The sequence below is a fragment of the Theropithecus gelada genome, chromosome 11 (genome assembly GCF_003255815.1).
Source record: "Theropithecus gelada isolate Dixy chromosome 11, Tgel_1.0, whole genome shotgun sequence".
Lineage (NCBI taxonomy): Eukaryota > Metazoa > Chordata > Mammalia > Primates > Cercopithecidae > Theropithecus > Theropithecus gelada.
This window is the reverse complement of record NC_037679.1, coordinates 67,870,445-67,895,627: the sequence shown is the minus strand read 5'-3', so window position 1 is coordinate 67,895,627 and position 25,183 is coordinate 67,870,445. Positions and strand designations below refer to the sequence as shown.

Genomic DNA, 25,183 nt, shown 5'->3' with positions numbered 1-25,183 from the left:
AAAAAATCACAGATGTGTAAATTCAGAGAGGAGAAGAGACTTTATTTCTTATAAGGGGTTATAGCCTACAAGGACCAGCCCACAGGCTGGGAAGTATGCCTCCCGCCAAGACCAGAGACAGGCACTTTGAAGGAGGAGGGGTTGGGTTAGGAGCTTTGTGCCGAAGGGGTTGGCTGAATGATATAATCGGCAGGTTACAGGAGAAACTATGAATATTTGTGAAGATGGCCCTAACACATGTGTATGAACAAACGTGCATGTGACATACCATACATGTTCACTTTGGGGTGGAGACTTAACATTTAAATGTATTACAATTAGGCCAGACGTGGTGGCTCATGCCTATAATCCTAGCACTTCTGGAGTCCAAGGTGGGTGGATCGCTTGAGCCCAGGAGTTTGAGACCAGCTTGGGCAACATGGCGAAACCCCTGTCTCTACAAAAAATACAAAAAGTAGCTGGGTGCAGTTGTGCGCACCTATAGTCCCAGCTGCTTGGGAGGCTGAGGTGGGAGGATTGCTTGAGCCCAGGAGGCAGGGGTTGCAGTGAGTGGTGATTGTGCCACTGCACTCCAGTCTGGGCAACAGAGTCAGACCCTGTCTCAATCAATCAATCAATCAACGTATTACAATTAGAACCTACACATCTGGCCGGGTACAGTGGCTCACGCCTGTAATCCCAGCACTTTGGGAGGCTGAGGCAGGCAGATCACAAGGTCAGGAGATCGAGAACATCCTGGCCAACATGGTGAAATCCCATCTCTACTAAAAATACAAAAAATTAGCCGGGCGTGGTGGCGGGCACCTGTAGTCCCAGCTACTTGGGAGGCTGAGGCAGGAGAACGTTGTGAACCTAGGAGGCGGAGCTTGCAATGAGCTGAGATTGCACCACTGCACTCCAGCCTGGGTGACAGAGAGACTCCATCTCAAAAAAAGTAAAATAAAATAAAATAAAAATAAAAGAACCTACATATTAAAAGGTCTTTTCAGGAAATGCAGGCACCTGAGGGTGCGGTTTCTGTAACCCCACCAGATGCAGTCCATGGTCAGTGATCTTTTTATTAAGAGAAAGTTACTGAAATCAGTCTCTTGTTCAATCAAAGCTGTAGTTATGACTGGTGGAACAGGGTGTCATTTGGGAGTCTGTGAGATGGATGAGTTGTAACTGTTTTAATGTTGCTTCTCTTGAGGTCAGTGCTTGTTTAGCAGCTAGAGAAAAAGAAAAATCCTGTAACATAATTAGAACATAGTTTATTCCTTGAGAGTAGGGGCACTTGGCCGGGCGCGGTGGCTCAAGCCTGTAATCCCAGCACTTTGGGAGGCCGAAACGGGTGGATCACGAGGTCAGGAGATCGAGACCATCCTGGCTAACACGGTGAAACCCCGTCTCTACTAAAAAAATACAAAAAAATAGCCGGGCGAGGTGGTGGGCGCCTGTAGTCCCAGCTACTCGGGAGGCTGAGGCAGGAGAATGGCGTGAACCCGGGAGGCGGAGCTTGCAGTGAGCTGAGATCCGGCCACTGCACTCCAGCCTGGGCGAGAGAGTGAGACTCCGTCTCAAAAAAAAAAAAAAAAAAAAAAGAGTAGGGGCACCTGACTTAACCCTTGCCTGACATGGCCTTAGGCTGTGTTTATAATTTGATATCTTATCACCACAAAAAGTCTGTTCTGTCAGTCTTATGGTTCTTTTTTGTTTGTTTGTTTGTTTGATTGTTTGTTTTGAGACACAGTCTCACTCTATTACCCATGCTGGAATGCAATGGAACGATCATGACTCACTGCAGCCTCTGCTTCCTGGGCTCAAGCGATCCTCTCACCTCAGCCTCCCCAATAGGTGGGACCACAGACACGCACCACGGTGCCTGGCTAATTTTTGTATTTAAAAAATTTTTTTTTTGTAGAGATGAAGTTTCACCATGTTGCCCAGGCTGGTCTCGAACTTCTGGCCTCAAGTGATCTGCCTGCCTCAGTCTCTCAGAGTGCCGGGATTACAGGTGTGAGCCACCATACCCAGCCCTCTATTTTAGCATTAATGTTGATCAGTTCTTGTATCTAAATCACAAAAGGAAGGAAGGGAGTATAATGTAGTGTGTCTGACCTCCTGTCCCATCATAGCTGGAAACAAAGTTTTTAAAGTTTTTCTGGGGTTCCCTTTGCCAAGAAGGGTGTTCATTTAGTGGACCCTTAGGAAACAACCAAAATATCTATGAGACAGAGGATGGATAAACAAATTGTGGTGTTTTCAGGAAACAACCCCGCCCCCCACCAAAAAAGAAAACCACACGATGGAATGTTATACAGCAATGAAAAGGAAAAATACTGTTATATATAGCAACCTGAATGAATCTCAGTCATTAGGTTAAGAAGCGGCAGCCAGGCACTTAAGAGTTCATATTGCATACTTCCATTTTTATGAAATTCAAGAACATACAAAATTGATTGACAATAACAGAGGCTATGGGAAGAGTGGTTACCTCTGAGGGAGATACTGACCAGCAAGAGGCATGAGAAAATTTTCTGGGATGCTGGAAATGTGCTCCTTAATCTGGGTAGTGGTTGCAGGAGTTTATACATATGTAAAAATTCATTAAGCTGCATATTTAAAATTAAGATTGATGCACTTGACACAATTAGGGAAGAAAGAAAGAGAGAGAAAAGGAGAGAGGAAGTAAGGAATAAAGGAAGGAAGGAGGAGGGAGTGGAGGAGAGGAGGGGGAGAAAGAAAAACGAAAGAAAGAGAAAGGAGGCAGGCAAGGAGGGAAGAAGGAAAGAAGAAGAAAGAGAAAGAGGGTGAGAAAAAGAAAAAAGGAAAGACAGATTGTGCTCATAGTCACATTTCCTGGAAGCAGAGGCCCAAATGTGAACCTAGGTTAGGGTTGCCAGATCTGGAAATAAATTCCAGGACACCGTGTGTGTGTGTGTGTGTGCATACTTTTTTTTTTTTTTTGAGAGAGGGTCTTGCTCTGTTGCCCAGGCTGGAGTGCAGTGGCGTGGTCTCGGCTCAGTGCAAACTCTGCCTCCCCGGTTCAAGTGATTCTTGTGCCTCAGGCTCCCAAGTAGCTGGCATGGCAGGCATGTACCACCACACCAGGCTAATTTTTGTATTTTTAGTATAGACAGGGTTTTGCCACCAGGCTGGTCTTGAACTCCTGACCTCAAGTGATCCACCCACCTTGGCCTCCCAAAGTGCTGGGATTACAGGCGTGAGCCACCTCCCCAGAACACCCTGTATTTTATCTGGCGACCCTCACCCAGGCTGTGTCCAGAACTGGGGTACTCAGTCACTACACTACAGCTTTTAATTGAGAGCCAGAGAAGGACCCCGGGCATCAGTGATCAGGACTGGAGGTGGCCTGTGGCTTCAGAAAGTCCTGTACTGTGTACAAACAAGCATACTTAGAATTATTATTTAATTTTGGAAAATGAGCTTGGGGGACTATTGTTTTCGTGATATAATCTACAGAAAGTAAAGTTCCACAGTATCTTCTTGGCTATTGGAATAAGGAGAAAGATACCCACTAGAAAGGGTGTAAGAATTTTATCTTTATTAAAAAGGAGAGTTAGTTTAAGAAAAAGTTGGCCAGGCACGGTGACTCACGCCTGTAACTGCAGCACTTTGAGAGGCTGAGGCAGGAGGATCTCTTGAGCCCAGGAGTTTGAGACCAGCCTGGGCAGCATGACGAAACCCCATCTCTACAAAAAATTAGCCAAGCATGGTGGCACGTGCCTGTAGTCTCAGCTACTTGGGAGACTGAGGTAGGAGGATTGATTGAGCCTGGGTGGTTGAGGCTGCACTGAGCTGAGATCTCACCATTGCACTCCAGTCTGGGTGACGGAGCGAGACCCTGTCTCAAAAGAAAAGAAAAGAAAAAGTTGAGAAACACTGATATGGTTGAATCTGTCCATTTTACAGTTAGGGAAATTTAAGTGCACAGAGAGAGCCCTGTGGGACCAAGGCCCTTTCCACTACCCTGAAGTCCAAAACTCACTGATCCTAGTCATGCGAGGCCCTAGACCTTTGAAAGCAACTCTTGTTTATTTGGCTGGAATTGTAAAAGTTAAGGGTCCTTTTGACCCCACTGGGTGACTGACAAACAAAATGACCTCCTGGTAGTTCTGAAATACAGTCAGGCCAGGGCAGAAACATTTACCTGGAGAATTCCCTGCAGGAGTCAACCCTGGTGGGGCCAGGAAGTTACAGAATAGTAGGTTAACTCCCACTCTCTTTCTCAAACAAAATTAGTTTTAATCGTTTTTTCAAGTATTAAGCAATATTTAAGGATTTCAAGTATTTATGCAGAAGGCATAAAGAAGAAAGTAAGAATCCCCTGCAATTAATCCCACCACCAGGAAATAGGGACCATTACTTTGGGCAAATATTTCCAAATGTGAACATAAACACAGGCAGGTGACAAAAATAGTATCATGTGACATATGTTGGTTCCTCTGTTCACTTACACCAATATGGTACACCCTGAGCCTCTTTCCACGACCACTATAGAACAGTGACATCCTTTTTATTTTTCCTTTAATTTAGTGACAAGATCTTGCTCTGTTGCCCAGGCTGGAGTGCAGTGGTGTGAACATAGCTCGCTGAAGCCTCGAATTCCTGGGCTCAAGCGATTCTCCTGCCTCAGCCTCCTGAGTAGCTGGGACTAGAGGATGGCATCCTTTTTACACAGGATACCAATATACCTGGATGTAACAATTTTTTTTCTTTTTTGAGACCTGGTCTCTATTGCCAGGCTGGAGTACAGTGGTGCAATCACCGTTCACTGTAGCCTTGACCTCTAGGCCTCAAGTGATCCTCCCTCCTCAGCCTCCTGAGTAGCTAGAACTACAGGCATGCACCACCAACCTGGCTAATTTTTACTTTTTTTTTTTTTTTGTGTAGAGATGGGTCCCTGGGCTCAAGTGCTCCTCCCATCTTGGTCTCCCGAAATGCTGGGATTACAGGGTTGAGTCACCATGCCCAGCCAGAAGTAACAATTTTTAAAGTCAGTCCGTAGGGTTGAATTTACCTGTCATTTCTAATTTGTTGATATTAAAAATATCCTAGATGTGTTTCTCAGCACACTTGCCTGATTGCTTTCATAAGGTCAGTTCCTAAAAATGGAATCATTGTGCCAGGGTTTGTACGTTTAAAATATTGATCCATTTTGCCAGACTGCTATCCAGCAGGGCTCTAACAATTTACACATTTAAGGAGGCACTTACCCTCAGATGCCCACTTTGTGCTCACATGGCCCTGAGAGTGAGAGCCTCCTTAAATTTTGCATCCTCCCTTCTCCCCACCTTAGTCCAAGCCCTGATAAGGAGATGGCAAAGTTTCATGTCCATTGGGCTTTATATTTGTTTCTTTGTAAAGTGCTTATTCTTTTTTTCCCATTTTTCTATTGAGGTGTGTTGGTCATTTTTCTTATTAATTTGAAATAACTCTTTTTCTTTTGTTTTTTTTTTTTTTGAGATGGAGTCTCACTCTGTCACCCAGGCTGGAGTGCAGTGGCACGATCTCGGCTCACAGCAACCTCTGCCTCCCAGGTTCAAGCCATTTTCCTGCCTCAGCCTCCTGAGTAGCTGAGATTACAAGCGCACGCCACCACGCCTGGCTAATTTTTGTTTTTTTACTAGAGACAGGGTTTCGTCATACTGGCCAGGCTGGTCTCGAACTCCTGACCTCATGATCTGCCCGCCTCAGCCTCCCAAAGTGCTGAGATTACAGGCATGAGCCACCGCGCCCAGCCTTGAAAGAACTCTTTATATGTATGTGTGTTATCCCTTTGTTGCAAATACTTTCCCCAATTTGTCTGTCCTACAGAGGTCTGAAAACTTTTTTAGCTGTGGCTTGCACTTGTAATCCCAGCTACTCAGGAGGCTGAGGTGCAACTGCCCAATGGGTTCTCCTTGCCCACTGCCTAGACAGAGCCGATTTATCAAGTCAGGGGATTTGCAGTAGTGAACGAGTTTAGGATCAGGGTTCAGGGTTTGTTTTCTGTGGGTTTTTCGTTTTGTTTTGTTTTTGAAACTGAGTTTTACTCTTGTCATCCAGGCTGGAGTGCAGTGGAGCGATCTTGGCTCACTGCAACCTCTGTGTCCTGGGTTCAGGCGATTCTCCTGCCTCGGCTTCCTGAGTAGCTGGGATTACAGGCGCCCGCCACCACGCCCGGCCAAGTTTGTATTTTTAGTAGAGATGGGGTTTCACTATGTTGGCCATGGTTGGTCTCGAACTCCTGACCTCAGGTGATCCGCCTGCCTCGGCCTCCCAGAGTGCTGGGATTATAGAAGTGAGCCACTGCGCCTGGCCAGGATTAAGGTTTTTAAGGGTAATTTGACGGGTAGGGGGGCAGAAAGTAGGGGAGTGTTGATTGTCAGGCTGGAGACAAAATCATATGGAGTTGAAGCTGCCCTCTTGTGCTGGGTCAGTTTCTGGGTGGAGACCACAGATCAGATAAACCTGTTTATCCATTTGGGTGGTGCCAGCTGGTCCATCGAGTGCGAGGTCTGCAAAATATGTCAAGCACTGATGTTAGGTTTTATAACAGTGATGTCATCCCCAGGAGCAATTTGGGAGATTTAGAATTTTGCAGCCTTCAGCTGCATGACTCCTAAACCGTAATTTCTAATCTGGTAGCTATAATAATTTGTTAGTCCTGCAAAGGCAATCTAGTCCCCAGGCAGGAAGGGGGTTTGTTTTGGAAAATGGGCTAACATCTTAGTTAAACTATGACAAAGTTAAAATATAAACTAAATTCCTCCCAAAGTTAACTTGGCCTACACCCAGGAATGAACATGGACAGTTTGGAGGTTAGAAGCAAGATGGAGTCAGTCAGGTCAGATCTCTTTCACTGTCATAGTTTTCTCAGCATAATTTGTGCAAAGGCAGTTTCAGAGGTGGGAGGATTGATTGAGCCCAAGAGTTCAAGGTGGCAGTGAGCTATGACTGTACCAGCCTGGGCAAAAGAACAAGCCTCTAACTCTAAAAAAAACAAAAACTCTTTTGTAGTTAAATCTATTTCCTTTTTTTTTTTTTTTTTTTTTTTGGTCCTTTATGGTTTTTGCATTACCATTTCTTTATAGTGGTGTGTGGTTTTATAACATTTTTTCTTTTGAGTCGGAGTTTCATTCTTGTTGCACAGGCTGATCTCAGTTCACTGCAACCTCCGCTTCCCAAGTTCAAGCAATTCTCCTGCCTCAGCCTCCTGAGGAGCTGGGATTACAGACACGCGCCACCATACCCAGCTAGTTTTTGTATTTTTAGTAGAGACGGGGTTTCTCCATGTTGGTCAGACTGGTCTCAAACTCCTGACCTCAGGTCATCCACCCGCCTCAGCCTCCCAAAGTGCTGGGATTATAGGCGTAAGCCACCACACCCGGCTTTATAACATATTTTTATATGGCTATAGTCATGTTTAGAAATGCTGCTTCATCTTTCTCCCTTGCTTCATATTAACAATTACACAGACTTTCTATAACTTTTGAAGGTTTTTTTTGTTTTTTTTTTGTTGTTGTTGTTGTTGTTTGGTTTTTTTTTCTGAGACCAAGTCTCACTCTGTTGCCCAGGCTGGAGTGCAGTGGTGTGATCTTAGCTCACTGCAACCTCTGTGTCCTGGATTCAAGCGATTCTCCTGCCTCAGCTTCCTGAGTAGCTGGGATTACAGGTGCCCACTGATCACGCCTGGCTAATTTTGTAGTTTTAGTAGAGATGGGGTTTCACTATGTTGGTCATGGTTGGTCTTGAACTCCTGACCTCAGGTGATCCGCCTACCTTGGCGGCCTCCCAAAGTGCTGGGATTACATGCATGAGCCACCACACCAGGCCCTTTTTTTTTTTTTTTTTTTTTTTTTTTTGACACAGAGTCTTGCTCTGTAGCCCAGGCTGGAGTGTGGTGGTGTGATCTTGGCTCACTGCAACCTCTGCTTCCCGGGTTCAAGTAATTCTCCTGGCTCAGCCTCCTGAGTAGCTGGGACTACAGGCGCCCACGACCATGCCCGGCTAATTTTTGTGTTTTTAGTAGAGATGGGGTTTTGCTATATTGGTCACACTGATCTAGAACTCCTTACCTCAGGTGATCCAGCTGCCTCGGCCTCCCAAAGTGCTGGGATTACAGGTGAGAGTGGTGTACCGCCTCTGGCAACTTTTGAAGGTTTTTTAAACATTTAACTATTTGACTCATTCGGAATTAATTTTGGAGACTAGCAGTGGGGTAGGGATCCGCATTTACTTGCTAGCCAGTGGCAGCAGAAGAGTTGGTTAACTCACTCTTACTCCACGCTTCACAGATACCTACCTTCTATTATCGGTCACCAAACTTCCTGTGTGTTTGAGTCTATTCTTGGACTTAATGTTGCGCTCCATTCATCCATTTGTGGCTTTCTAGGCCAGCACCCATTCTATGTTTTTGTTTGTTTGTTTGTTTGAGATGGAGTTTCACTCTTGTTGCCCAGGCTGGAGTGCAGTGGTGCAATCTTGGCTCACTGCAACCTCTGCTTTCTAGGTTCAAGGTCTTCTCCTGCCTCAGTTTCCCAAGTAGCTGGGATTATACGCATGCAGCACCACACTCAGCCAATTTTGTATTTTTAGTACAGACGGGGTTTCACCGTGTTGGCCAAGCTGGTCTCGAATTCCTGACCTCAGGTGATCCAGCCACCTCAGCCTCCCAAAGTGCTGGGATTACAGGCATGAACCACTGTGCCCGGCTTATTTTTGGGTTTTTTTGGGTTTTTTTGTTTTGTTTTTGAGGTGGAGTCTTGCTCTGTAGCCCAGGCTGGAGTGCAGTAGTATGATCTTGGCTCACTGCAACCTCCGCCTCCCAGGTTCAAGCAATTCTCCTGGCTCAGCCTCCAGAGTAGCTGGGACTACAGGTGCCCACCATTATGCCTAGCTAATTTTTGTACTTTTAGCAGAAACAGGGTCACACTGACCTAGAACTCCTGACCTCAGGTGATCCATCCACCTGGGCCTCCCAAAGTACTAGGATTACAGGCGTAAGCCACTGCGCCTGGCCCAATTCTGTTTTAATTTCTACAGCTTTGTCATATGTTTTAATATTTAGCAGAACAGATTCCTTCCCTTTAATTTTCCTTTTCCTAGTGTGCAGGTCTCTTCTCCTACAGTTACTTTTCCGGGTGGTTTAGTGATTAAGACCAGGGACTCTGAAATCAGGCAGACTGGGCTGGTGCCCCAGCTCCACCCTTCCCATCCGTGTGTCCTTGGGCTGGTACTTAGGGAAACCAGAGCACAGTGGGGAGGCCACGTGGCACGAGGCCCAAGGGCACACATGTAAACATCAGACATGCCTGATGTCATCCCACCTCCATGGTTTCCAGGATCTCAGACAAGTCCCCTCTTGAAATCTCATAAGTAAAATGGGAAGGGGAACAGGTAAGAGCAGTTCCTTACTATTAGAAAAATTAAACAGAGAGAGACTTTCTCCTATGGTGGAATTAAGATGAAACAATGATTGTCACATGATGCAATGCACATATATACCCAATAAATGTTACCTTGTCCAGTTATCTGTTGCAAAGATCCCTACACTCAAAAGAATCAAGTTGGGATTTCAACAGCATTTCCATTTAATTTAATTTTGAGAGGTTGTTAACTCTACCATACCGAGTCTTCCCATCCAAAAACAAAGCTTCTCCATCTCTCCATTGATGCCCTCTTTTTTTTTCCCTTTTGGTAGAGTTTTTTAACTCTTCATATTTTTTTTTCCAAAAATGGGGTCTACTGTCCTATACTGTTTGGTGGCCTGCTTTTTTTTTTTCTTCCACTTAATATTTTATAAAAATCTTTCTGTACTAGTGCAAGATTTTATAATATTTTTATGGCAGCATATAAAAGTTATCTATTGCTGTGTAACAAGTTACTTTAAAATTTAGCAGCTTAAAACAATAAATATTTATTATCTCATACATTTTCTTTGGGCCTGGAACCTGGAAGCAGCTCAGCTGGACAGCTCTGGTTCAGAATGTCTCATGAGGTCGCACTCCAGATGATGGCCATGGCTGTGATCTCATCTGAAGGCTTGAATGGGGGCCTGGCACAGTGGTTCATGCCTGTAATCTCAGCACTTTGGGAGGCCAAGGCAGGCAGATCACTGGAGGCCAGGAGTTTGAGACCAGCCTGGGACACATGGTGAAACCCTGTCTCTATTAAAAATACAAAAAACTAGCTGGACATGGTAGTGCACACCTGCAATCCCAGCTACTCGGGAGGCTGAAGCATGAGAATCACTTGAACCCAGGAGGCAGAGGTTACAGTGAGCCAAGATGGTGCCCTGTACTCCAGCCTGGGAGACAGAACGAGATCCTGTCTCAATCAATCAATCAATCAATAAAGGCCTGCCTGGGGCTGGAGGATCCAGTTTCAAGCTGGTGCATTCACATGGCAATAGGTTAGTGCTGGTCATTGGCAGGAGGCCTCAGTTTCTTGCCGTGTGGCCCTCTCTGGCTGTTTAAATGTCCTAAATGTCCCCATGACATGGTAGCTGGATTCCCTCAGAATGAGAAATCCAAGAGACAGCAAGATAGCAGCCTCAGTGTCTTTTATGACCCCTAGCCTCAGAAGTCACATGCTGTCATATCTGTGATATCCTAGTGGTTACACAGGTCAGTTCTATTTATTGTGTGAAGAGACTCCACAGGGCATGAACATCAGGAGATGAGGATCACTGAGAACTATCTAGGAGGGACATTATATGCATATTCCCAATTGATCTAACCAATCATTTCTTACAGGACTTTTAATCATTCCATATTAAGAGTTGAGATTCTTTTGGTTGGTTGTTTTTTGAGACAGTCTCACTCCGTCACCCAGGCTGGAGTGCAGTGGTGTGATCTTGGCTCATTGCAACCTCCGTCTCCTGGATTCAAGTGATTCTTGTCCATCAGCATCCCGAGCAGCTGGGACTACAGGTGCACGCCACCATGCCTGGCTAATTTTTGTACTTTTAGTAGAGACACGTTTTTGCCATGTTGGTCAGGCTGGTCTCTAACTCCTGGCCTCAAGTGGTCCACCCACCTTGGCCTCCCAAAGTGCTGGGATTACCAGCATGGGCCGCCGCACCCCACCAAGAGTTGAGATTCTGAGGCCCAGCAAGGGTCAGTGTGTTACCTGTTATCACAGGGAATAAAAGGCAAAGTCAGGTGAATACACCCCTGGCAGAGGCCAGGGAACACCTGGATCTGGCAAGCAGGTTAAATGAAGGGATGGGGAGAGGAAGGGAGGCTTCAGCCAGCTCCACACAGGGGCACAGATCCCTCAACTGCCCGGCTGCTGGTGCCTATTGACCCACCCAGAGCGATGCTTTGTCTGGAGTCCCAGATACCTGACTTCCATATCCAACCCTGGACACCCTGGCCCAAGTGGCTGAAGCTTTGAGTCCTCTGAACACCATTCCCTGCATATAGTGGCACCTCCAAACTGTCACCTCCCAGGCTAGAAAGGCCAACAACCCATGTGTGGGGTCTGGGGTCTAGCTGAACTAGGTTCAGACTCTAGTCTTGCTCTGAGCCTCATTTCTGCAGCCGATGAAATGATCATGTTAGATGCATTCGTTTCCCACGGCTGCCATAACAAAGTGCCACAAACCGGGAGGCTTAAACCAAAAGCATTTACTCTTACAGTTCTGGAGCCTGGAAGTCCGAAATCAAGTTGCTGGTTTCTTCAGAAGGCCACGCAAATCTGCTCCTCACTCCTCACTCCTAGCTCTGGTGGTTTGCTGACCATCTTGGCTGCTCCTTGGCTTGTGGCAGCACAACTCCAACCTTCAGGAAGCATTTTCCCCTTGTCTCTGGGTCCAAATTTCCCCTTTTATTTTTATTTATTTATTTATTTATTTTTTACGATGGAGTTTCGCTCTTGTTGCCCAGGCTGGAGTGCAATGGTGCAATCTCAGTTCATCACAGCCTCTGCCTCCCGGGTTCAAGTGACTCTCCTGCCTCAGCCTCCCAAGTAGCTGGGATTACAGGCATGCATCACCACACCCGGCTAATTTTGTATTTTCAGTAGAGGTGCGGTTTCTTCATGTTGGTCAGTCTGGTCTCGAACTCCCGACCTCAGGTGATCCACCTGCCTTGGCCTCCAAGTGCTGGGACTGTAGGTGTGAGCCACCACACCTGGTCAAATTTCCCCTTTTCATGCCCTTTTCAAGCCACCATGCCCGGCCAAGCACTATCACTTTCATATCCATTTTACAGAGAAAGAAAGTGGGTCTTGGCCGGGTGTGATGGCTCACACCTGTAATCCCAGCACTGTGGGAGACCAAGGTGGGCAGATCATGTGAGGTCAGGAATTCGAGACCAACCTGGCCTGGCCAACATGGTGAAACCCTGTCTCTACTAAAAATACAAAAATTAGCTGGGCATGGTGGCACGCACCTGTAATCCTAGCTACTTAGGAGGCTGAGGTGGGAGGACCACTTGAGCCCGGGGGAAGGAGGTTGCAGTGAGCTGAGATCGCATCACTGCGCTCCAGCCTGGGTGACACAAAGAGAAAGACAGTGGGTCTCAGAAAAAGTACCTGACCCATAACCTCACAGTTCCTAAGTGGGGAGGCCAGTTTGAATGAACCAGGCAGATCCCAGGGTTTCTACACCTCCCTGGTGGGGTTGTCATGGTGATTCCTCTGCTCAGATATCACCTCACCCAGAAGCTTCCCTGACCACTTGTCTAAACGGCCTCCTCCATGACTCTGCCCTTAACCTGCTTTGTTTTTCTCCCAAGCTCTTTTTCACGATTGGACATCATATTTCATTTATTTGATACATATCAGTACCTATCTTGTTCTAAGACTCTTACCAATATTAATTCATTTAATTAATTATTATTATTATTTTGAGACAGAGTCTCACACTGTCACCCAGGCTGTAGTGCAGTGGCGTGATCTTGGCTCACTGCAACCTCCACCCCCGCAGGTTCAAGTGATTTTTTTACCTCAGCCTCCCAAGTACCTGGGATTACAGGCGCCCACCACCACGACTGGCTAATTTTTGTACTTTTAGTAGAGACGTGGTTTCGCCATGTTGGCCAGGCTGGTCGCAAACTCCTGGCCTCAAGTGATCCACTGGCCTCGGCCTCCCAAAGTGCTGGGGTTACAGGCGTGAGCCACCATGCCCGGCCTATTAATTCATTTAAATGCAATATATTTACCATATATGATTTTAAACATATTTGCATATATATATATATATATTTTTTTTTTTACTGTATTTCCCACTTGATTGAATGCTCTTCAAGGACAGTGATTCCATTTTGTTCACTGATGGACCCCAGATTCCTAGGCTAGTGCCCAGGAGAGCAACAAACATAGTTTATTGGATGAGCTGAGTAAATGAGAAAATGACACAATGCTTGGGAAGCACCTGGAACATACTGGGTAACGGCATTATAGTGATATATATATATATATATATTTTTTTTTGAGACAGAGTCTTGCTCTATCCCCCAGGCTGGAGTGCAGTGGCCAGATCTCAGCTCACTGCAAGCTCCGCCTCCCAGGTTTACGCCATTCTCCTGCCTCAGCCTCCCGAGTAGCTGGGACTACAGGTACCCGCCACCTCGCCCGGCTAGTTTTTTGTATTTTTTAGTAGAGACGGGGTTTCACCGGGTTAGGCAGGATGGTCTCGATCTCCTGACCTCGTGATCCGCCCGTCTCGGCCTATAGTGATGTTTCTTAAAGCCCAAATGGAGGCTGAGTTTTCTATTCATTTCCTAGAGCTGCTGCCACAAATTCCCAGAGATTTAGTGGCTTAAAACAACATAAATTTATTCTCTTGCAGTTGTAGAGATCAGAAGTCTAAAATCAAGATGTCGCCAGAATTGGACATGGTGGCTTGTGCCTGTAATCCCAGCAACTGGGGTGGCTGAGGCAGGAGAATTGCTTGAGCCTGGGAATTCAAGACCAGCCTAGGAAAAGAAATAGCAAGACCTTCATTTCTTTTATTTTTTAGAGACAAGGTCTCACCCCATCAACCAGGCTGGAGTGCTGTGGCATGATCGTGGCTCACTGCAGCCTTGATCTCCCAGGCTCAGACAATACTCCCACCTCAGCCTCAGGCATGTGCCACCATGCCCAGTTATTTTTTTGTATTTCTTTGTAGAGATGGGGTTTCGCCATGTTGCCCAGGCTGGTTTCGAACTCCTGGGCTGAAGCAATCTACCTGCCTTACCTCCCAAAGTGCTGGAATTACAGGCATGAGCCACTGTGTCCAGCTGAGACTCTCATCTTAAAAAAAAAAAAAAAAAAAAAAAAAAAACCTTTAAAAATCAACCAGGCATGGGCATGGGGAACATCACACACCGGGGCCTGTCAGGAGGTGGGGGGCTAGGGGAGGGATAGCATTAGGAGAAATACCTAATGTAGATGACGGGTTGATGGGTGCAGCAAACCACCATGGCATGTGTATACCTATGTAACAAACCTGCACGTTCTGCACATGTACCCCGTAACTTAAAGTATAATAATAACAATAATAAAAGTCAACCGGGCTTAGTGGTGTGTGTCTGTAGTCCCAGCTACTCAGGAGGCTGAGGTGGGGGAATCCCTTGAGCCTTGGAGGTCGAGGCTGCTGTGAGCTATGATAATGCCACTGTACTCCAGCCTGGGTGACAGCTCTGTGAGCAAGACCCTGTCTCACAAAATAAAAGAAAAAGATATCAGCAGGTCCATTCTTTCTGGAGGCTCTGAAAGGAGAATTCATTTCTTGGCATTTTCCCACTTTTAGCAACTGCCTACATTCCTTGGATTGTGGCCTCTTCCTTCACTCTAATCCCTCGCTTCCATTGCCACATCTCCTACTACTGACTCTTCTCACCTCCCTCTTATAAGGATCCTTGTGATCACATTAGGACCTCTCGGGCTTCCTCCAGCAAAATTTTCCCACCTAAACATACTGAGTTTAATCACATCTGTAAAACCCTCTTAGCGTGCAAGGTAACATAGGCAGGGATTCTGGGGATTTAGAATATGGACATCTTTGGGGGCCATTATTCAGCCTACCAGAGCTTTATTACCTCTGAATTTCATTTTGGAATGAATAATTAAGAAGGAATTACAAATTTTTTGCTTTAAAAAGCCAACTATTGGCCGGGTGTTGTGGCTGCAATCCCAGCACTTTGGGAGGCCAAGGTGGGTGGATCACTTGAGGTCAGGAGTTCGGGACCAGCCTGGCCAACATGGTGAAACCCCGTTTCCATTAAAAATACAAAAATTAGCTGGGCATGGTGGTGGGCGCCTGTAATCTCAGCTACTTGGAAGGCTAAGGCAGGAGAATCACTTGAACCCAGGAAGCAGAGTTTGCAGTAAGCTGAGATCCAGCCACTGCACTCCATCCAGCCTGGGCAACAGAGCAAGATTCCATCTCAAAAAAAAAAAAGGGAACTATTACTTTTATTAGTTGGTCATTAATGACAAAACCACAATTACTTTTGCACCATTAAATGACAAAAACCACAATTACTTTTGCACCGACCTAATTTGCACCAACCCTTTCTGAGGCTGTCCTGGGAGAACCTGTCTTTGTCTGAGTTCTAAAGCAGAAAAACATGGGTTTGAATACCAGATTCACCACTTCCTACTTACATAACTTGGGGCCAGTGCCTTAACCACTCTGTGCATCCATTTCCTCACCCATGAAATGAGAATCACAGGGTGACAAGAATGAATGTACCTAAGTGGCCCAACCCAGAAACCAGCCCAGGGCAGATCCACAATGCCATTGTCACCAATGCCCAGGGGCTGTAGGAGCACAGAGAAGGGGTGCCTAACCCAGCCACGGGGCAAGGAAGGCTTCCTGGAGGAGGTGATCTTCTAGTATAAATGGGGGGACATTCATATGTTAATAAATCATGTCCCCCACACACTCACAAAGCACTTTACATAGTGCCTAGCAGAGAGCAAATAACTAAATAACTGTTTTTTAGTAGTTGAAAATGTGAGCTGGGACTACAAGAAGGAGGTCAAAGATGATTAAATAAACTATTATATAATGAAAAATTATGATACTGATTGGAAAGGGCTCTAATGCATGGGAGAAAACTTCAGAGCTGCCTCTACTGGATTGTTCCCCTCCTCCACGCACAGGGCTTCTTGGGATCTGCCCTGACTGAGGCCTGGGAGCTTTCACTTCCCCTTTTCCATTCCACCCCTGTCAGAGGCTACTGGAGTCAAGCCGACAAGCCTTTTTTTTGAGACAGAGTCTCAAAAGTGGCGCGATCTCAGCTCACTGCAGCCTCCGCCTCCTGGTTTCAAGCGATTCTCCTGCCACAGCCTCCTGAGTAGCTGGGATTACAGGTGTGCACCACCGTGCCCAGCTAAACCACAGGCCATTTTCACAAAAGGCTTTAGAATGGCCAAAGTTGTAAAAGACTCAATCAAATAAAGACAGGATCAATAAAAGTGCTTTGCTGAGCTACACTGAAGTCTGAAGTAAATGGAAGAATCAGTGATACAGTACTCATTCAGTCTTTATGTAAAAATGTGATACGTTGGCCAGGTGTGGTGGCTCATGCCGGTAATCCCAATGCTTTGGGAGGCCAAGGTGGGGGGATTGCGTGCTGCCAGGAGTTTGAAACCAGCCTGGGCAACATAGCAACACCCAGTTTCTGCCAAAAATAAAGTCAGCCAGGCGTGGTGGTATACATCTGTGGTCTCAGCAACTCGGGAGGCTGAGGCAGGAGGATGGCTTGAGCCCAGAGTTCAAGGCTGAAGTGAGCTAGGATTGCACCACTACACCCTGTCCTGGGTGACAGAATGACAGCTTAGCTCTTAAAAAAGTTTTGTAAATATTTTGGCCAGGTGCAGTGGCTCACACCTGTAATCCCAGCTTTTTGGGAGGCCACGGCAGGCAGATCATTTGAGTTCAGGAGTTTGAGACTAGCCTGGCCAACATGGTGAAACCACATCTCTACTAAAAATACAAAAATTAGCCAGGCATGGTGGCGGGGGTCTGTAATCCTAGCTACTCGGGAGGTTGAGGCAGGAGAATTGCTTGAATCCAGGAGGCAGAGATTGTGCCACACTGCACTCCAGCCTGGGCAACAGAGCAAGACTCTGTCTCAATAAAAAAAAAAGAAACAAATTTTTAAAATATTTTATTCATGATGGATTTGGCATTAATTTTGATTTTCTAAAATGTTGCATTAAAATACTATTTATCTTAATCATTGAATTTTTGGGGGCACCCTCTCATATTTTGCACCCTCACGCTGGTCCCAGCCTCACTCCTGAGGCTTTTCTTAGGGACCATTCAGGGCTCTACGGTAATGGGACAAGACAGAGATGGACCCATTATGATAAGGCAGACTGACACTTGCTGTGTGTTTAAGGGTAGGATGAGGGCTACGAGATCCTGGGAAAAACACTGCTTAAGGGGCAGGGAAAGCTTTTTGGAGGTGATTTCTGGCAAGAGTTAGTTGTGGGGAAGAAGAGGGCTCTCAGCTCTAAGAGGAAGTGAGGGGGGTGGAGACGGCCTCCAAAAAATTGGGGTGAGTGGAAAAGCAGGCCGGCCAGAGGAGGGGGATTAGGATTCGGGGTCACGGATGGGTACTAGGATCAGATCTAGGTAGGAATTTCTTGGTGAAGAGGCCATGGCATTTGTATAGGCAGTAGTTCTCAGACTGTTGTCCCCAGACAGAAGCATCAGCATTGCCTGGGAATTGGTTAGACGTGCAAATTTTCCAGCCCTACAGCAAATCTTGTGAATTCAAAATTCTGGGAGGTGGGGTCTAGTAATATGTATTTTCTCCAGGGGATTCTCAAACTCTCAAATTTGAAAACTAATGTAAGAGAGACATAAAAGAAAAATAAATCATAATGAAACAACATGTATTACAATGTGAAAATGCTCAGCCACTACTCCCTGAGAGGACACAGGGGCGTCTCAGAAGCATGGGCCTGCCAATAATGAATGTGCTTGGATTTGAGAAAATATTCTCTACTCAACTCAATTTTGTCCACAATTTTGCCTTATATTTGACATTTAAGTACCTATGACTGTCTGTCTACCTAGAATGCAGCTACAAATGTGGGCACCTTGTGTGGGATGCTCTAATATCAGGAGAGGTGTTGCCATCCATGATCTCTTTTTCCCTAAGGATGGATGAACAACTCTTGACAAAACTCTCAAGCAAAACAAAGTATATTTTCTCTTCCCCTTCCCCTTCCTTCCCTCTTTCTTTTCTTCCTTCCCTCTCTCTCTCACTCTTTCTTTCAGACTGAGTCTCGCTGTGTCACCCAGGCTGGAGTGCAGTGGCACGATCTCGGCTCACTGCAACCTCTGCTTCCCGGGTTCAAGTGATTCTCCTGCCTCAGCCTCCTGAGTAGCTGAGATTATAGGCGCCCGCCACCACATCTGGCTAATTTTTTGTATTTTTAGGAGAGATGGGGTTTCAACATAGTCACCTTTCTGAAAATTCAGTAAAAAATACTAGGCCAACCATGGTGGCTTGTGCCTGTAATCCCAGAACTGTGGAAGGCCAAAGCAGAAGGATTGCCTGGGCAACATAGTTAAACATTTTTTTAAAAGGAGCTGGGCGTGGTGGTGTGTACCTGTAGTTCCAGCTACTTGGGAGACTGAAGCAGGAGGATGGTTTGAGCCTGGGAGATGGAGGCTGCAGTGAGCTATGACTGTGCCATTGCACTTCAGCCTGGGTGACAGGAGTGAGACCCTGTTTCAGAAAAAAAAAAGAAAAGGAAAGAAAGAAAAGAAGAGAAGAGACGAGAAGAGAATAAAGAGAAGAAGGAAGGAAGGAAGGGAGGGAGGAAGGGAGGGAAGAAAGGAAGGAACGAAAGAAGGGAGGGAGGGAGACTAGCTTGTGTTGATGTATGAAATGGAGTTAGGTTCTGGCTTCAGATTATCATAAATGGGTTTTTCACCCAGGAAACATTTTGTGGGAACGCAGCAATTCTCCTTGGGGAGACTGTCCAGTGCATTGGAAGACATTTAGCACCCATGGCTCTTGCACTCTAAATGCCAGGAGCTCTCCCCTTCCATCAGCAAGACAACGAAAAACATTCCCACAAATCCCCTCTTAGAAACGCTCCATAGAAGCTACAGTGCCCCCGACTAGAATTACCTTTGAGATGAATCGTGCTGAGACCCTGTGAATAATATGGAGGAGGTCACAGCCCCAGGACAGAGGGAGGGAGGGGGAAGAATCCAGGAGGCTGGGTGGGTCTCCTGTTGGGCAGTAAGACAAATTTGCTAAGCTGCGGGCAGGCTGGAACCACTGCGTTTGGGAGTGCTTGTGCAACATGCAGAGGTTGGGGGTGGGAGCCGGGAGATGAGATTTTGACTAAAAGAAAAGTTTCCTATTACTAAGTCAAGCCAGAATTGCCTTCTTGGTATCATACTCCATGTTCCCATCTCCATCCCCATAACTGGTCACCTTTCCCCGGGACAACAGCAGCAGCCTCCTCCCTGGTCTCCCTCAGTCCTCTGTCCCATGGTCCCTCCTCCACGCAGCAGCCGGAGCCATCTTTCCAGAGAGGATGCAGAGTCCAGCCATTCCTCCCCTCTTCCCTTCCCTGAGTGCTGGCCTCCGGTTGACAAACTTCTTCCTGCTTCAGGGCACGCTGATCCCCCCTGCTTGGAGAGCTGTCTCTCCCTTCTTTCACCTGTTAATCCTGCTTATGCTCAAGCTCAAGCCTCAGAATAAAGCTCTTCTGGGAAGGCTTCCCTGACCTTCAAGGAGTTGGCTGGGTTTCAGAACACACAGAAAGAATTCTTTGAAAAAGATTAGCAAAATACTTTTTTAAAAACGTGCCTAATAACTTGATTAACCTCTGCAAAATTAGGTGAATCTATTTTGCTGGTTTTTTTTTTTTTTTTGAGACGGAGTCTCACTCTCTCGCCCAGGCTGGAGGGCAGTGGTGCGATCTCGGCTCATTGCAACCTCCGCCTCCCAGGTTCAAGCGATTCTCCTGCCCAGCCTCCCGAGTAGCTGGGACTACAGGCAAGCGCCACCATGCCCAGCTAATTTTTGTAATTTTAGTAAAGACGGGGTATCACCATGTTGGCCAGGATGGTCTCGATCTCATGACCTCGTGATCCGCCCTCCTCGGTCGGCCTCCTAAAGTGCTGGGATTACAGGCGTGAGCCACTGCGCCGGGCCCCAGGTCATCTTTTATTTCCTGGTCGCTGTACAGTCCTGTCTGCACGGTCGCCGGGCCTCAGTTTCCCCAGCTGGAGCAGCGGGCAGGGCCCCTGGGGCGGGCGGGCTCCGGGCGGCGCGCGCGCCTCCGAGTCCCAGGTCAGATAGCCGGGCGCGCGGGCGGGGGCGCGTGTGTCGGGCGCGCGAGGGACGTGACAGACCAGCCGAGGCCTCGGGCGGCCCTCGGGGCCCCCGCGCACGCGCGCCTCCTCGCCCCGCCCTCCCCGCTTCCCCGCCCACTCCGCGCACCAAGGGCGGCGCGCGCCGGCGCGGGAGGCGGGAGCTGGGGGCGGGGGCGGTGGCGACGCCGAGGGGGAGGGGCGGGCCCGGCCCGGCTCGGCCCGGCCGCCCGCGCGCGGCTCCTGGAGGCCCCGGGCCCGGCCCGGGCGGCGGTGGCGGTGGCGGCTCTAGCTCGAGACATCTAGGTCGCCCTTGCACCGCTCCGCAGCCATGGCCCTGGTGACCCTGCAGCGCTCGCCCACGCCCAGCGCCGCCTCCTCCTCGGCCAGCAACAGCGAGGTGAGCCCCGGGCTCGCCGCGCCAGGCCTGGGCCGCTGGACGCCTCGCGGAGGCCGCCGGAGCCGGGGCCGCGCGTGCGGGGCATGGGGGACGGCTGTGCGGGCTCCCGGGGGCCCAGCCGTAGGAACCGAGCCGGGCAGCCGGACCGGGGTGACCGTGCGAGGACTGTGTGCGATGTGACCCTGTCTGGGGGAGCTGTGGGGGACTTCGTGTGCGGTGTGACCCCCATCGGGGGGCGGCTTTTCAGGGACTGTGTGTGCAGTGCGACCCCTCTGGAAGTGTCTGCAGGAGACTGTGTGCTCTGACCCACATCAGGGGGTCTCCCCCATCTTGGGGTGACCCCTGTTAGGCGGGGACTGTGTGCGTTGTGACCCCCTCTCTGAGGGTGACTGTGCAGAGACTGCAAGTGTGACCTCGCAACTGTGTGGGGACTGTGATTTCAGGTGTGACCCCCGTCTTGGGGTTGACCTCTGTCTGGGGAGGACAGTGCGTCTGGTGGGGACTCCCATTTGCGAGTGACTCTGCAGTGTGACCCGGGTCCAGGGGTGACTGAATGTGCGACTGGAGCCCTTGATTGGGTGACTGCGTGAGCCGATGGTTCTGATACCTGTAGCAGGGGTAGTTCTAGGCCCTTTGCCTGTGTGCCTGGCTGTGCGATGTGAGATGTGACTTGCTGACCTGCCCTCCGGGGACTGTGCCAGCGTGAGACAGGCATTTGGGAGTGCCCCTACAAACGTGTGAGATTGTTTCCCCGCCTGCCGCCTCTGGAGTTCTGTCTGTAGGCGTGCCCGTGTCACTGTGTGACGGTGACCGAGCGTGCTATGGGTTCTGTGTGGCCGTGTCTCACGTCTGTGTATGCAGCCTGAGTCTGGCTTTTCCTTTCTGTAACATCACTCTAGGCTGTGTGTTTATGTGCATCTATCTTTCTGTGTGACTGTGACCCATTCTGGGTGATTGCAGAGGTGCATCCCTGGGCTTCGTGTACTGGCACTGTGCGCGTTTTTGTGGGTCTGTGTGTGGCCTGGGTCCATTTGCCTGACTGCGTCTTCCTCTGAGGTTAATTGAGGGAACTGGTGCCCTCTGAGCCTGCAGGGTTGGCCTGGCTTGTCCTAGGCTAGGGCCTTGGGCCTCTGAGCAGGTCAGCCCTCTGCAGATGCAGGGATGACTCTCTGGTCGTGCAATCTTGCCCACCATCTCTTGAAGAACCCTTCAAGGCCTCTGGTCTAAACTCTTACACAAGGCTGAGTGTCTGCCTTCGAACCCTTAGCTATGTTTAGAGAAGACTGGAGGAGGGCCCTGCTGTCCCAGGCCCAGGAGTTCCACAGCCGGCATCTGGGCTCTTCAGCCCCTTTCTTTGTGGGAGGGAGTGGGGGAAGTTGACTGATAACATGGGAGAAGTTTGTGTCTCCGTGTGAGACAAGAGAAGAACATTTACGTTTAGTTTGACAGCCCTGTCTCCTGGTAGGGTAGTTCTTCAGCCTTGTTTGGCTGGGATTGGCAGGGACATTTTCAGAGTGACTGGGAAGTTGAACCTTCACAGCCCCCTCCTTGGAGAGGAGAGGCCATTCATGAGTTATCTATAGACAGAAGGTTCTAGTAATCCCCCTCTACACGCTGATTAGTGGCAAAAGAACATGGGCGATCAATAGCCTGCTACTGAGAAGTTAGATTGCAGGAGCACCTTTCCTTCCCACAGTGAGGAGGGACTGTTTTCTGTTCCTGTCACTGCTGTCTGGCGATTTATGCGCTTCATCTCAGGTTCCCATCACAAAAACTTACGTGAGGTAGGGGGAGAGTTTGGCTTCAGGCTGAGCCTGTCAGCCCAGATTTCTGATTCAAAACCCCATGTTCCTGGAGTTACTTACAACCTGATCTGTTCTTGTGTTACACATTTTTAAGGTCTTAATTATTTTTTAGTTGCATACCATAAATTTGCCATTTTAAAGTGTACAATTCAGTGGTTTTTAGTATATACATGAGATTGTGCAACCATCACCACCATCTAATTCCAGAACATTTTCATCCCCCCCAAAATAGGAACCCTGTACCCCTTAGCCCTCACCTGCAGCCTCCCCCTGCCCCATTCTCCCTAACCTTAGGCAACCACTAATCTACTTTCTGTATCCATGGATTTGCTTATTCTGGACATTTTATGTAAATGGAATCACACCCTATGTGGCCTTTTGTGTCTGACTTTTTTCACTCAGCATCATGTTTTCAAAGGTCATGCATATTGTAGCATGTGACAGTACTTCATTCCTTTTCATGGCTGTGTAATACTCCATTGCATGGATGTAGCACATTTTGTTGGGACATTTGTGTTTTTTCTACTAGATACATTTCCAGTTATTATATAAAGCATTATTTTTACCAAGTGCTAGTGGTAATAAAGTGCTGATAAACATAAAGTAAAACTCAGGCAGCTTTTATTTGATCATAGTAAAGCTGCAGCATTCATTGCTGGGCTTTGAATGGGATGGGAGGTTTCCCGAAGGCAAGGTCCTCGTCCAGACGTGTTGAGGTGAGAAGCAAGGTGGGATGGAGACAGCAAGTGTGTGTGGGGTCAGGAGACCTAGGCCAGGCGGGTTCTGCCGTGGTCTGCCCTCGCTTGAGTTGCTTCCTGTCTGTGGTCCCTGGCTCATCTAAAAGGAGTGGATTACTTCTTTCATGTGTTCCTTGGCATATGTAGCTTCCCTGGAATAACTGACCTGACATGGCCTTTCATCTGAGAACCTCGGAGAGTGACCAAGAATTAAATGATTGTGAAGTCCATACCCCCAAGTCACGTCATCACTTTTTGAAATGCAACTTCATAATGAGTCAGACACGGCAGCTCTTTCCTGACACAGCCAGGCCTGCTGCCAGCGTGGGAAACAGAGGGGGATCACAGCCCTCAGTCCTAAGGCTCTCCTTTCTCTTTTAATTTTCTTTTTTTTTCCCCCAGTCTTTGATTATGTCACTTATGTCGTTTTCCTGTGAATCTTATCTCAGTTCCTTTGTGTGAACAGGCAGAGCACAAGAATAGATAAATCAATAATTTTCAGGAATGGATCATAACATTGTTATTTCTGAGAAATGTTCAAAGTGACCAATTTTCATGGGCAGATCTCCAGGCACTTTTTTGGATTGGACCAGAGTTTCTCAACCCACTGTTGATACTTGGGACCGGAACATTCTCTCTTGTTGGGGGACCGTCCTGTGTATTGTGGAATGTGCAGTACATGTGGGATCCTGTCCTCTACCCACTAGGTGCCAGTAGTGACCTCCAGAAAAAAATGCCTCCAGACATCTCCCAATGTCTCCTGTTGAGAGAACTTGCTCCCAGAACCACTGGGTTAGACCCAACATACTCTTCTCAGTTTGTTGCTGTTGTGACTTGTTTTGTGGTCAGTGAAGCCTTCCCTGGTCTTTCCACTTCTCCTTCAGTGTGGGGTAGGTGCCTCTGCAGAATCTTGTATGTACATCATAATATGATGTGGGGACTCCCAGGTCCTCTGGTGTACGTATTTTATTTTATTTATTTATTTATTTATTTATTTATTTTTGAGATGAAGTATTGCTCTGTCACCCAGGCTGGAGTGCAGTGGTCCAATCTCGGCTCACTGCAACCTCTGCCTCCTGGGTTTAAGTGATTCTCCTGCCTCAGCCTCCCAGGTAGCTGGGATTGTAGGTACGTGCCGCCATGCCCGGCTAATTTTTGTATTTTTAGTAGAGACAGGGTGTCACCTTGTTGGCCAGGCTTGTCTTGAACTCCTGACCTCAAGTGATCAGCCCCCCTCGGCCTCCCGCAGTGCTGGGATTCCAGGTGTGAGCCACTGCTCACTGCTCACTGCTGGTGTACTCATTCTTGGTTGAAGTTGCCACCTCCTGGTGTGTGTCCTTTGCTGCCCAGGCTCCTCCCTACATTATCTCTGGACCCTTTTTCCTTCGCCCTTGGCTTCTGCCTCATTTCTGCCCTCAATCAGCCCTGCATCTCTCCCAGCCATCACGGCTTTCCAGGTTTCTCTTTCCCATTCAATGGGCGCCTGTGTGCAACATAAAAAACATGCCAAGTCCCAGTGGTGAGGAGTTGTTTGGCCGTGGGGATGTGTGTGGGTGTGTGTGTGTGTGTGTGGGTGTGTGGGTGTGTGTCTGTGTGTCTGTGTGTGTGTTGCCTTCTCATTTCGGTTTATGAAAGAAAAAAAATAAAAATAAGTCATAGGTACTTCTGGAGCCCGAGCTCTTGGCCTTTTAGCTTTCAGAAAATATTAAATATCTCTTTCTTGCATTTATATAAATAAACTGATAGCCTAGGATGTTTCGTATTAAATGTTTAAGTCTTTTCGGGAACCATCAAGAGCTTTCAAGACCCACAGACAGCCAGCCTGATTCCTGGCCACCTTCCACTGTGCAAGTCTTGCCTGGGATGGTTTTTTGAAAATGGTGTTCATCACTCAGCTGTTACTGCCTGGCTCCACGGAGGAAGTGAATTCTCTTTAAACACGACCCCCTCCCCTTAAAAGAGAAAAACA

The 25,183-nt window shown here is 47.8% G+C and overlaps 2 protein-coding genes across 2 annotated transcripts in view; one reads left to right on the top strand and one right to left on the bottom strand.

The window, feature by feature from the left end:
- DAO (D-amino acid oxidase) overlaps positions 1-22,006 on the bottom strand; it is a 46,346-nt gene extending 24,340 nt beyond the window's left edge. Inside the window, exons 1-2 of the mRNA XM_025401870.1 lie at positions 21,910-22,006; positions 12,528-12,534 (exon numbers count right to left, since the gene is read on the bottom strand). The gene's annotated coding sequence lies outside the window, so the exon portion shown is untranslated. The remainder of the gene's footprint in view (positions 1-12,527; positions 12,535-21,909) is intronic.
- The window catches only part of SSH1 (slingshot protein phosphatase 1), a 76,191-nt gene continuing 71,516 nt past the window's right edge, over positions 20,509-25,183 (top strand). The window contains exon 1 of the mRNA XM_025401866.1: positions 20,509-20,672. Within this exon, the coding sequence (XP_025257651.1) occupies positions 20,604-20,672 (69 nt within the window). The 5' untranslated portion in view covers positions 20,509-20,603. The remainder of the gene's footprint in view (positions 20,673-25,183) is intronic.